We start from the raw sequence: 14,556 nt of genomic DNA on the forward strand, positions 1-14,556 counted from the left end.
CCAACCAGGTATGTTTGACCATGGCACGTTAGAGTGAAACAATGTTCTGTTTAGGGACAATTACACTGCGTAAACAGGAAGTTAAGGGAGAAGAGGCAGGAAGTGGCCAACAGGATGTTTTGTCAATGTTTTGTATGCAAAAGAGACTCATAAAAATATAGTGTGAACATAGGGGGGGAACGATGCCCTGTCTTGTCCTCTCAGTCCACGATTATCACATATTGCTTTAATCAGTTATGCAGGCAGTGTTTGTCTTCTGTGTGTCAGTATTATTCGGATCCTGTGTGAGTCTCTGTATTATAAACTGCCAGGGGGGAAACGTGTGGGCTTAAGTTCTGTGCACACCACTGAATCGTTTTAAAACCAACTCTACATGGCCCATCGTGTAACTCCCTTAGAAGTTCACAAAAATAACCATTGATACTGTGACCCAGTGGCAAAGGCTGTGTGACAATTAATATCCTAGAAGGCTGCAACAAGGGAAACGTTTGAGCACAAGCTTCAAAATACAAAGACTCAAAAATAACAACTGACTACATTTTTGGGACAATTGTATGTGGCCTGCTGTACACTGTAACTTGCCATTTTCCAAACCTTTCCAGAGTGGAAAATACAACGTAGGCTTGCTCTGACACGGTACAGCGATGTGCAGCAGTAATGTTGAGAGGACAGCCTTGGGCCAGCTCTTCTGTGATTCCTCATTTTAAAATGCCAACTATAGTTGATGACAAATGACTGCTGTTGTTGTGGAACAGCCTTTACATTTTGGCTGTTGTATACATAAAATAACTAATAAAATAATGAATTGCTTATCTGATCAACAGTCTAAAACCCAAACTAATATAATTGTTTTATCTACAAAAAGAAAATCAACACATCCTTAAATTTAAAGAACAGTAAACTTGTCAACTCATCAACTCATTTCAGCACTATAAAATGTGTCAACAAAAATAGTTTGTTTGACTGTAGTCAAACACTACGCGTATTTACACAGAGATTCCGCCGTAGTCAAAGAAAGGAGAGCCCTCGATAAGTTTGCGTAAGGCCACAACTCTGTCTTCGTTTCGGAACCAGAGATGCCATGCCTTGTAACACTTTTGTCTGACGCGATAAATAAGCATCAGAAATACAATGAGCTCTAAGCGCACCAAAACAACAATGAAAGGTGAACTTTTGCTCGCAGGCGAAGTTGCTGTGCATCATATACATGTTGATGCAAACAACCGCGGCCTCGAGCAAGCAACTACTGTCTTTCCATCTTCTGGCGCGTCAAAACGTCACCATATGTTTCGGCCCGCCTCGTTTCGCCTCTGTTGTGGCGCTGTGACTACCTCTGCCGTCTCAGAGCTGGACGATTCTGACAACCCTTTCCGTCTCAGTACCTTTTATAATAATGATGGTGCGGAAAAAGGGAGTGATACTCCCATAATGAAAAGGCAGTGGGCTACTGTTAAAGTGATCAAAGACAGCACAAGGCGACAGAATGAAATTATCTACCTGTGTTTGTCTCTCCTTATAAGAAAGACGATAGTTGAATTTCACAATTTACTTGTTTACCAACTTTAAGAGGAGAGAAGGAACAGGAAAAAACATATTTAGTTGTTTTCCCATCAGTAAGGATGGAGCAGAAGGAGGATGACCACAGGAAGGAGGAATGCTGCTGTCTAGCCTCTTCAGGAGGAGGTCAAGGGAGACTTGGAAATTCTGCTAAGGGAGGGCTGGGCATTGAGGTTTTGAGAGCTTTGCTAAACTTCAACCTGAATGATCTGCAGTGTGCTGTGCACGGCTGTACAATAAAAACCTATACCTGTTTGTAAACACTATGTACTATAATTGACCCTTCATCAAGGCCGACCTCTCCAACGCAGACTGGCCAATATTAGCGTAGCTTGGGCCAGCTCTGACCAGGGTCCAAGCACTACCTGGCTGTGCTCCATAGACTATAATGCTATTCTTTCAGTTTTTACTTCACTTTCACACTGGTTTTGTGGATTTTGAGCAAGTTGTTGTTGAATATTGTGTAACAGTGATAGGCATACGTAATTTGAAGAGATTTTCAAGGAACTAATGTGGCAATTGTACAAAGATGGAACTCTCTAACCTGGTGGATTATTAGAAATAGTAATGTTAAAAATTAAAAATTGACTTGTAAGCGGTTAAATTAATCCACATTTGATCTAACATGAGACACAAACCACAGAAGTCAACAGTGCAACTATCTTAAAATAATGCATATCAGCTCTTAAACCAGGACAATCGCCTGGGTTCATATTTTTTACTTTTTTTTTAAATTGTGAAGCAATTTGCAATCTAAAATATTAGCACATAAACCACAAAGCCAGTCAATTTCATAACATGGAACATACTTTTGACCAAATTCACATACAGTTCTCAGCAGACTTGAGCATTTTAAATACTTTCACCTGCATCTTAGTAGTCAATTAATACCCTTAGTAGCTACAAAAAACAATGACTAACATGTAATATCAATATTGTTCTACAGTTTACTTAGTAGAGCCAAGAACATGGCTGCAGAATACTTTGATATATACCAATCCCCACGGTCATCTCCATCCACTCAAGTCACAGAAGAACATAGAGAGTAGGTAATGGGGAAGGGTTGAATGCGAAGTGGGAGCAAAGGGGCTATACACTGAGGCCATGTACCAAAACAATCTTTTTTTAACCGTTTTTTCTTGGTGTCGGTTCAAGAAATTCTGGGTCCAAACGAATCCATTGTAAACGACTCAGCACACTGTACTGCATATCCCAGGCCCTTATGTGGCACTGTTTCTGCTACAAAAATACACCAAAAATGGAGGAGAAGAGACACAGCTTACACGCTGTATACAAGCTGGGTATATATATTGTGGTCAATATTGAGAAAAAAAGTTGCAAATTTATAAAGTAGCAAATTTGCCAACCACCCAGTCAATAAACACCAATAAGATGACAATTCGGCCCATATAAAATTAACCAACAATAACCGTCAACGGCCATCACCCTAAGGATATTAACGAGGCGTTGTCACACGTTGTCACCCCCCCCCCCCCCCCCCCCGCTGTTTTTTGTTATACAGTGGCCCTAATATGCCGTCGTAGAGAGGAGCAGAGTATCTGCTGCAGCACAATCACAAGCATGTAGGCCGGCATTGTTGTTGTTGTTATGAGATGTCGCATAAGAAGTGAAAGCCTAGAGGGTCGAGGGGTGGGGCGATGACATCATCATATCTGTAATTGCCGTACACACGAACATGAAACGGAGGGGAGCAGTATTTTTCATCCCGGGACCTGGTTTCAAAAAAGTGCTTTACACCAAAAACTCTAGATCCATGTGGACAGTCGGCCCAAATGTACAAGACTTTTGGAGTAGCCACTGCACAATTTTGCTGATGCGATGCAATTACGCTTAAAGTACTAAGATGGTAGACAAATGTGAGCAACTTGATTGTGTAATGTGAGCCCTGGAAACTTCTAGACCTCTATAGTTCTATAGTACAAAACAGTGAAGTAAGTTGAGAGTCAAGGGTGGAAAGACCACATAGCCCAACCCAATAAAAGCTCAAGCTATTAGCATTCGAATAGACTGTCCAGCTATTGTTCCTCAGGTGAAAGTTCACACATCCCCTTGCTGTGGGGGGTGGGGTAGACCTGTTGCTTGAAGAAGTGAAGAGAAACATACATTGACCCAGTAGGCTCAGAGCTTGAAAGCAGGAGATTGATATAAAACCAGTGAGAATAAATTAAATTAAAAACAAGCATCTATTAAGTCTTAAGAAACAGTACTGCATAACACTAAATAATCAGGCAACATACATGTAACCATGCAAAAGGAAATTACATGTAAACAAAACTATAGGGATTCAAGAGTGCCAATCAAAGTAGTGACGAGGAAACAAGTTACAACTTCTCAAATAAACATTCCACTTCAGTTTCCCTGAAGTTAAACAACCCCATGTGTCTACAAAATACAAGTGCAATCTCCCTAAACTTGATTTCAAACCATAGTAGTCATCTGTTGCAACATACACACTTTTAGCTCTCAACACCTTTTCAAGCGTAATCACAGAACATAAACCAATGTAGAGACTCAGTCAGTGCAGATTATGAAAGCTGTTACCAAAGCCTCTGAGTTGGACCATTATCAACAAACTAAATCCTGAACCCTTAAAGCCCAAAGTCAAACAAGCATGAGCAGTAGTCCCTCTCTCCCTAATTAAAGAAAACACAAAGCCGGAGCCTTACCAGAAGCCAGACCTGGTCAGGCCTGTACGTTATACAAATTCCCACTTAATTGGATCATGATTTTGTTTGGTCTTCCTCTCCTTTCAGACGGCAACTGTAGGAACAATTTCCACAGTTCTGGCACAGACACACAGCTGACTTGAAGCTAGAGCTAGGAGCCCATTTACTTCACAAAGCCCAACCCCCTCTTTTCACAGAGCACGCCTAACTACTTCCTGCAAGCTTGAGAGGATGTGATGTAATAATTCCCATTCCCTTTTCATTAGCACTTCAAAGTCACATGGAGTGTGAGGAAAGTCAATGCATCTCAATATTCTCCTACCTGAGTCAGAATCTTTCTGGTCTCCATTAGCTCCAGCAGTGAAGGGCAGCTTCCTTTTAGGGGCCTTTTCTTTCATCTCTTTGACCCCATCACTGCGATCCAATTTGGGAGTCTTGTTTGACAACACTTTATCCTATGAAAGAAACAAATTGGAACATGAACACTTTAGGTGACAAAGTTAAGTGTTAACACAGCTTAAATCAGAATAAAGAATTGGGACTGTAATTAAAACATTTACTTTTTTTTATGAAGAGAAAGAGAGAGAATTGAAAAAGAATTAGACAAAGACATTCAGTTAATCATGAGCTAACTGTTCCTGCAGCCTCCTCCTGAAGTCGATGCCATTCTCTGCCCTGACTTTTTCAGCTATTATGGGTTTTGCAGAGCAACATTTTTCCATTTAGTTTCTTCCTAGATTCCAGCACAAAGAGCCAGGCGCAGGGAGAGGAGGCTAAGCAGACGCCGACGCGGTTCTGTGGTATACAGTTGCTGGAAACAATCATGAACCCAAGTGTCCCTGCTATCAACAGATGTGAATACTTATGTTTGTTCAAGTTGTTTCTTAGGTGTATTGACTTGCTTACCCTGACTAGCAGCTTTACAGCAGTTAAAAACTGAAAAGATACAGCACAAGTCTTGACTTTGTTATAATGTATTCTGGTTACAATTAAACATTATTATTATTATATAATTATCATATTAATATTGTCCAAAATTGTGGTTGACTTAGGAGAAGTTTGTGAAAAAAAACAGTGTTACTGAGTACAACAGCAGCACAGCCAGAGTTAGAAAAAAAAACAGTGACCAATACCTATTGTAATACACAAAATACTGTCTGACCATACACAACATTAGGTGAAATGGCTGAAGCAAAGCTGTAACATGGTCCAAAACTGTTGGTTTTGGTTTGTATTTTTCCCCCACTAACAAAAGAATAAGACATAATGTTTGCACTGCAAAACACAGAACTGGGGGAGCAACAAAAATGTAAAAAGTTGACACTCAACAATAATTGATTCGGCGATGCATCGCAATGCGGGGCCATACACGATTCAGCATCGATGCGGCAACGTGCCATAATCGATTATGTCACTGTTTATTTTCTGGCCTTGAGTGGACAATAAAGTTGTGAAGTTTCAATTACTTCCGGAGGCATTTCCCGAACAACAACACTAAAGAATCAAGATGGCTGAGGCGGAGGGAGATGATCGCGATAGACGGGTAATTAAAGTCGCAGTCGGCAAGTCTGGCAGATCGAGACAAATTTTGAATGTTTACAACCCTCACGCCCCTCCCCCTCTACCACCAAGCTCCTCCTCCTCCCTCCCATCCAGTGCTCGTCAGTGCGGGTGAACCAGATTCTGTGAACGCGCCTATGTCTTCTCTCACCGATAAATGGCATGGAGTACACGCTACACAGAGGTAGGCTGGCTAACTTACTATAGATATCAACTGCTAATGTCATTTAGCGTATGCCTAGCTTGAGGCGTGCGCCTGTGATATTGTAACATGCGTGAGGGGGGAGGCGGGATCTGTGGCGTGTGCACGAACTGTGAACTGCGCTGAGTGGACAGGATGATACGGGCGCGGAGGATTTTTGCAAAACAAACAACAAGCTCTCGGTGCACGTAGAGGCACGTTTTTTTCTTAAACCCGGATGATTTATGTTGTTCTATCGAAGCATAGTGTCGGCTTCAGTGAATATGATCAAAAGCAGGGAGAAGAGAAACATTTCTCATTCAAAGCACTGAAAGCAGTGATTTATGTTTTCTTTTCAGGTTTGAAAATGCCATATCCAATACCATGTATCCTTCAATTTTATTTTATTTAATGACATTTATGTCAAAGATACAGGAGAGTGATAATACACACATAGTAGCCAATAAAATCTGTTTATCAATATCTGACTGCTTGTATTGCCTCATGACTGATGATAAATGTGCCTTGTTTTGTGCCGTAGAATTTTGATGCATCGCAATGCATCGTAGAATCGAATCGTTACCTTGTGAATCGTAATCGAATTGAATTGTGAGGGCAGTGCCAATGCTCCATCTGTGGTAATTTCCACAGGAAATACACATTATGCCAGCGGCATGTTGTGAATCCCTGATGTATTTGTCAAATTGCTCGGTCCACAATGTATTGTGATATAAGGTCAATGTGTTTTTAATCAGTGGGCTTCATGTCCAGAGGGTTTAAGGTCTCAGTCAGATGTGAGTTATAGTAGACACACTCACTTTATTCCTCTTCATTTCTCTGTCCTACCTTCTGTTCCCTACTCATCTCTCTCTCTCTATTCTCAGGGCAGGTTTTCCATTATGTGTTGACTCTTTGAACTCCTCCCCCTGCCCTGCCCCAGTCATAAGACTATGATGTCATTGTACAGTAGAGACAAACACTGTCAGTTGGCTGATCTCTCTGTCGCTCTCTCCTTTCCTCTCTTGGTCTGCGTCTCAGATCAGCGACACAAAGGCTTTTCACAAAGGACCACACAATTAATGCAAAAGCATGATGCACACATCTGGGCATAAGCGAGGAAATCAACATGCAAGTGGGTGACTTCTTTAAGAAATCAAAACAAACAACAGGAAAAGGAGCTAAAATGCCTCGATAGCAAATGGTCCAAATCAACAAAGCTTATTTCCAGAGTAAGACTGGGTTTTTTTCTTTTTTTTTAAATTAAATTTAAAGATAGCTTTGACAACTAGAGACTTTCATCAGATCTGCCTTCATAAGACACCCTGTTTGATGGTCTCCTAGCAATGCCTGCTCTTTTCGTCTCACTCTGTTTTCCACCCACCCCTGTGCGCTTCATTCCCTCCTTCCCTCCCTCCACGCCAGAGTCTGATGCAATCCTTTGCAGAGGGTTGTAAATCCACGCCTGCATAAGCTGCACCTCTCCTCTCTTCGCCTCTTGGTGCTGCTCCTGGTAGCTGAACAGTTGGCACACACCATGACATCATCAAGCCGTGCCCGACACTTGATTCCACTGAAAACAACATGACTGTACGTGGGTCAGATTCATTGGACGCTACCTTCAAGGCCTCTACCTCAGGACTGATATGTCTTGAAAGGCCAAGAAGACTGTCCAACCTCAAGGACATAAACACTGCATTCTTTGTGGCTATGAATTGCCAACAATGTATTATGCAAGAGTCAATTGTGTTTTGTGCATTAAAGGTGTCCTGGTAAAGTTGGGAAATAGTAACTACAGTAACCACAATGCATTTAAGAATTTGTTTTCTGTCAGTCATCAGTCTTGGGTAAATAAAGATGTAGGAATGTGCAGAGATATGGATAATATCTAGCTTCTGAAGTGTCCATCTGTTATTAGCTGGTCTTTGGGTTCAGGTTATTACGACGCCGTATTAGGGCCACTGTAGGGCAAAAAAAAAAAAAAAAACAGAGCCAAGAGACGTGGGCAACATTCCAAATTGCTACTTTACAAAGCCGCAAATTTGCGACTTTGTAAAGTAGCAGATTTGCTACTCTATTACGATGCTAACAACCAGCATTTATGCTAGCTAACCTTCCCTGAATGTATGCGTTTATTTTTCTAATTAATACATCACAACATGTGACAGCACCTTGTTTTGGTTGTTTTCACGGCTCCGTTCTTTTTTTCTCCTACAGTGGCCCTAATACGGCATTATAATTTTGATGATATAAAGTTTTCATTTTGGTTGACTTTTAAATTGGATGCATGTTTGTTCACTGGTTTGCAGTGCTGGCAGGTTTCTCTGAAATTCCACCTTGTAACTGTTAGCGGCACCAAGGGGCAAATCCAAGCTCAACTATAAAACTTCCCCTCAATGACACAGACACTGGTAAACTTTCAGAATGCTTGCTTCCACCACAAAGGGGTCAGAGGGATGAACCACAGAGGAGCGTCACTGAAACTGACCACACTGACCTTCTGGTTGAAACACATTTTTATTTTTTTAGCTTATGTTCCCTTACTGTCTGTGAGGCCTTCCAAGGTATTGCAGTTGTTGATCAGAACTAGTGCTTTAGTTTCAAGGACAAACAGCAGTTGAAACTGGGATTATATGTTGTATACAAACATTTGGTTGTGTGTGTGCTCTTAGGTTTTTCAAACTTACCTTCTTCCCACCCTGCTTTTCCACCATGTCGGTGTTGAGTGGGAAGTGGTCCAGCTGGGGGGTTTTAGAACCCCCACCTTTGGGCATTGTTCAGCTCTCCCCACGCCAAGCTTCATTCACGCTGCCATTGCATCATCATCAACCGTCTGGAACAAAGAGAAAGAGGAAAAAAAGAGATGGTGGGGGAGGTTAGCAACTGGCCACTACGTTTCTTTGAAAACACATTTACACACTGCCAGACGATGCAGCCATTAGTGGCACATCAAGCACTTTATTTTCAACCATTACACTCCTGCTCTAGAAGAAAACAGTTGAGAGGGAGGACAGGCTGGATGCAGCTGAGGCAGGCAAAAGCTTATCTGTCGGCCCAAATACCTTAAAACATGATCAACAATATCTGCTCATCTTAAAGCAAGAGACACTATAATCCCTTTAAAAAAAATCACACTATTTATATAAATAATACTACACCTAAATCAGCCATATAGTGGAATTTAGCAATGACAACAGGAGAGACCATGTAAGATATTGCATAACTCCAATGTTGTGGGACATGTACAGAGCAGGAAACAGCTAAGGAATGTCTTCAGGAACGTGACTGGCACGTCTCAACAAAAACCCAAACAGCTACTTACCGCCATAGCTAGCTACCCCTTGTAATTGTGGGCTTTACCCTTTCTTAATTCATGGCATCCCTACCATTGTTAGTTAAGAAGATGGACTGCAGCCTTCTTATATCAAATATAAATCTATCCGTTATAAGTGGTTTCAACAATAACTTCACTTGTTCGGAACAGTTCCTTGTTCGGAACAGTCTACTTTGTCTGCTATGCAAGTACACAACAACAATCCCCTGCCTTTCTTCGTGAAGAGAGGCCTTCTGCTTCACAGGGCCATGAATTAATCATACATTCCATTCCTCAATTCTCTCCTCCATAATGCACTTTTTTCTTCAGAGTGCGTCCAACTATGATCATTCTTCTGAATGAGTGAGTGAGCAGATGAGACCATGGCTGCATCATTTTTCTATATTTTGAGGCACTGGCACTCCTATCTTCCCTGGCGCCACTTCCATCTCTCTTCCCCTCCCCCACCCCCTCCCATTCCCTCTGCAGTTATCCTATTCAAAGACTGCTATTTATATCCCTCCAGTCAAGTCAGTCAAGTCAAGAAAGCAAGCCAGCCAGCCAACCAGAGACGCACAGAGCTACAGAGGATGCATTGCTGCCTCTTTTACTGGTATATGGAAAGAGAGACATGAGCAAACACAGCAACTTCCTCTCTCTTCTGGCTCATTGTTATTACCTCGTTACTACTGCTAGGCACTCGCACCAACCTTCCCTCAACTCACACCAAACAGTGACCGAAAGGTTGACTACATTCAGAAATATACAAATCTTGCGTACACGCGTACACGCATACACGCACGCATGCACACACGCGCACACGCACACACACATACACATACACACGCGCACACCTCAAAGTGGGTCAGCCGGGCTTTTAGAACAATAATCTGCACTATTTCGGGAATACTATGATGGGCAGTTGTAGCTAAAGAACATTTAGCTGACATGCAAAATACAGGAAAATGATGTTTTCAAGCTAGAAGTCACAGAAAGGCGCACACAAGGACAGGAAACCCTGTTCAAAACCACAGACCTCCTCCATCCCAATCAAAAGATACACAACATCTGCTAACAGCGCAAGTCTGTGAGTGTGTTTATTTGGTCAAATGTTGTTGCCACGAAAGCATTATTATACATTATATATAAGAGAATTAATTCCACATGTGTGTTAGTGCAAATACAAAAATAACACCCATCCCTCAGGGGTATTTGAGATTACCAATGGGTAACGGCATTGCTTAATGTTTGAACTCTTCGAAAAAGTCAAAGCAGTGTGAACATTGAATTAAAAATACCTAAACATCAAGAATGAATGTCTCCTCAAACAACGGCTCCCTTTTAAAAGTCATCATGTTACATTAATCATTAGGCTATTATGTTATCTCTAATATATTCCAAATCTTATCCATAACTAAGGATGTACCGAATAGTTATGCCGAAGAGAAGCTTCATTAATAACATTGACATTATAGAAACATTGCATGGAATAGTCCACCTTCTCTTGCCTATCTCCGTATCCCTCTCTCAAACTCACAGCGAGCAATATGCAGCTTCTCATCTCTGTAACTGTCTCAGTCCATTAGTCAAAATCTATTGAATAGATGGATGAAATCATTCCCAATTTTTTTTTATATAACGAAATATTCTGCTTCAATCGAAATGTTTAGGCATTTAGCCTTTCAAAAACAACTTATCTCTGTGGTCAAAACTGTTAACTGTAACCTATAAAATGTAAGTTGAGCAACAAGCTCGGCACCATAAATTCATTTATATAGCCAAAATAACAAAACATATCCTATTTTGTCATTTCATTAGGATGCTAGTGAAATAACGTTCAACGCTTGATTTGAAAAACTCAATCAAAACGTTAAAAAAAATTACATTCATACAGCCCTATCCGTAATGTTAACTACTCTTATGGGGTGCAGAGCAAAGTTTTGGTGAGCAGGAAAATGGAGAACAGAGACATGGGGTGTCAGATCCATGGAAAGAGGCAGCCAACCTGCTTGTAACTAAGCATTTAAAATTCACTCGTCGCTAGTGCTGATTAAGGGGGCTCAGCAGGCGGCTCCACGACTAAATTGTCTAAAAGCATAGTCGAGTGCAAAAAATCTTAGTCAATCCTACCTTCAATCATCAATATACGATCCAAACACCAATTGGCACGAGCCTGAATGAAACCAATTGTTGCTAACTTAGCAAGAATAAAAGCTATTGCCAGATATGTGTTTGCTAGGTTAAATTTATACATACATATTCAGCAATATAAGTGACATATTAAGAGGTTATTGATGAGAGTGCTAAGATGAATAGGTGGTGAACATTGTACCGTAAGATTTTATTTTGAAATTTTAGTGTCTGCTGACCGTTGCGAAAACTGTAAATAACGCTACTGCCTTGAAACTAGGAATAAAGAGTGGCCACACTGTTGAGTTTTAAAAGGTTGTACATGACATCAGCCAAGGCAGACTTGGCTATGGGGATGATGACTGCAGAAAGAAATTGTGAGGGGTGAGCCAGAGACACAATCTCTTCCAAATGAAGGAAAGGACCTGCCAGTACTATTATCCATACCTTTACTCTCCCTTGCATAAACACACACACCTTTCTTACTCTGTCCCCCGTTAATTTCTCTCTCCATCCTCCTGTAGCATCCTCTCTATCCTCTGAGCCACTCCCTTTGCGGTCAGATTGAGGCCAACACTTCAGCATATTGCAGCATACTCACACTCACACTGCACTAACACACACCACAAGCACACTTGCAATGGGATGCTATAGTACCAGCTTACATGATTTAGGACATATTGTCACACTGAAAAAAAATGCAGTTTAGATAAAATCCCTGGTCATATTGTACACCTAATTAACACACACACACACACACACACACACACACACACACACACACACACACACACACACACACACACACACACACACACACACACACACACACACACACACACACACACACACACACACACACACACACACACACACACACACACACACACACACACAATGTATTTCCTCGTATCAAATTTTGTCTTCCTGGAAAACAAAATATGACACATGCTGCAACCACTCATATCAGGACATCCATCTATCAATCTATCTGTAAATGCTAGCAGCACAGACACGAGAAGCCTATGAACTTATCTTTTCAACAATCAAATCTAACTCCTCCCAAAGTTATGTCCTGCCTGTCTATCTATCCTGTTTCACGAAATAGACCGCGATACGAAAGCTGGATTGAATATACCCGTGTACCTGTGCCGTGAGGCCATCGGCACAGGTTGGTGATGTTTTTTATTTTCCAGAACGTGTCATAAGGACAAATGCTGGTTCAACCGGTTTGCATAAATCAAGTATACTGAACCAGACACCGGTGAAACCTGAAATCGGCTATCTACTATATGCTTCATAAAAATTCATTTTAGCATTAAAGCATTAAAAACCGCTATTCAAATGCTAATTTAGTTCCAGACGTCTGCTGCATTAAAAATGTTTGAAAATATGATCCAATATCAACCATATACATTTTTAGCATTTCAAGCAATTCTGCAAGAACATGCACTCTTGATTATATTTGGGGAAACACATTCAGCAATGGGATAACACAAAGATGTAAACACGCAGCCGTGAACGGGGTGAAAATGCACGGGCAGAAATGAATTGTAGTTGCTTACACCAACCCCATGCCACTCCTAACTCATGACTCTCACTGTACACACAGAAACACACCTCAAATTTTCCACACTGACAGCTGAACAACAAAGCAGCTGCATACAGGGATGGGCTTGTTGCTCTCCGTCTGTGCTCATGTTTGTGTGTGTTGTGTGTGTGTGTGCACAAATCCTATCGCCTATTGCGCAAATCGGATACAAATCATCAACACACTCCCTGGCAGTCAGTCAACTGAACTTGGTGTCGGTTAACAGATATGGCTTACACATGGTAACATAAATGGTGAAGCAAATGTTAGAGGGGTCAAAGTGAGATTTCCCCTTTGGAAGTCATCACCCATGCTGTCATAACATGGTCCATGAATATCCCAGTGTAGTTCCTTTTTGACTACCACCTTCTTTAAGTGTGTGATTATCATTATTTTTTAGCCTGTCTAATAGCACATCAAATTAAGAGTAGCAGAATGACTTTAGCCCAACCTCTCTCACTCCAAACAATCACATTAACCACTGTTACCCTACCAAAAGCATGCATTTTTCTTGTAAAATATATGAATCATTCTATAGCATTGGCTCATTCATAATTAATTATTTCGAAATTGTATAGAAGGATGCTATTTTACATTGACTGTATATAACAGTACCAGCTCATCCAGGTTGTTCATGTGTGTACCCTGCAGCCCAGCACCTGTGGTAGTCTATGGACATGCCATGCAGGATAATGGGCTATAGAAAGACAGCAGCAGCAGCTAGCTAGCCAGTTTGGTGTGCAAATAAAGCCGGCTGGGCTGGACTGCTGTATCCTGGCAACCACAGCCCAGCCTGGTTGCTCAGTCCCTGACCTGGGCCCATTCACTTCATTATAAACCTGTGCAGAGAAAGGAGGGGGTGACAAATGAACACACACAAACATGTGCTTACAGACACAAGCACTGAGAGGAAGGATGCATTACGGTAGAACAGAACTGTGTGCTTAAAACGGAGCTAAGTAAGGAGCAGAATTATAGAGCTAGGATGGTTGTATCAAATACAAATTAAATCAAATCAAATGAATTACTACTTCTTGAGGGCTGACATCATGCCTCTAGATTAGCTTTTTAAAGTTATAACATGCATGGGTTTTCTATGCTAGCCGACACACTCAATACACTATTCTTAGTTACTAGTTTGTATTTTCAGCAAGTGTTTGGGTTAAATAATCCCAATCCCATCATTAATTTTCCTACATAATAAAAGCCATCACGCTTATGTCAAGTGTCGACATTTGCAGGAGGTGATGCACAAGGGCATCTGGACAAATGACAAAATACATTTGAAATGTGAGTGTGTAGGAGTGGTCCTATTATCCATAAGGCTCTTGGAGCAGAGAGAGCGAGAAAGCAAGAGGAGTGAGATGTGGGGAGGAATCCAATCACTTGGTCTGATTTTCTATTCTGAGCACGTTCACTCTCCCTTACACCTCTCTGTTCCATCCAATAACAGCTCAGTGCTTGCTGCCTGCCTGCCAGTCTGGTAAATCATGCTGTCTTTGCAAGTGACCTCGCAAAGATAGTGGCAGGCCTATGTTTG

General features: G+C 41.4%; 1 protein-coding gene across 3 annotated transcripts in view; it reads right to left on the minus strand.

Moving 5' to 3' along the window:
• The window catches only part of ankrd11 (ankyrin repeat domain 11), a 102,658-nt gene that overhangs the window by 17,576 nt on the left and 70,526 nt on the right, over positions 1 to 14,556 (minus strand). For all 3 annotated transcript variants that reach the window (XR_014597275.1, XM_084011172.1, XM_084011171.1), the window contains exons 3-4: positions 8,670 to 8,815; positions 4,567 to 4,699 (exon numbers count right to left, since the gene is read on the minus strand). Coding sequence is in view for 2 of the 3 variants with exons in the window: in XM_084011172.1 (XP_083867298.1) it covers positions 4,567 to 4,699; positions 8,670 to 8,756 (220 nt within the window). In the remaining variant the exon portion in view is untranslated. The remainder of the gene's footprint in view (positions 1 to 4,566; positions 4,700 to 8,669; positions 8,816 to 14,556) is intronic.

The sequence above is a fragment of the Eutrigla gurnardus genome (genome assembly GCF_963514095.1).
Source record: "Eutrigla gurnardus genome assembly, chromosome: 1".
NCBI lineage: Eukaryota > Metazoa > Chordata > Actinopteri > Perciformes > Triglidae > Eutrigla > Eutrigla gurnardus.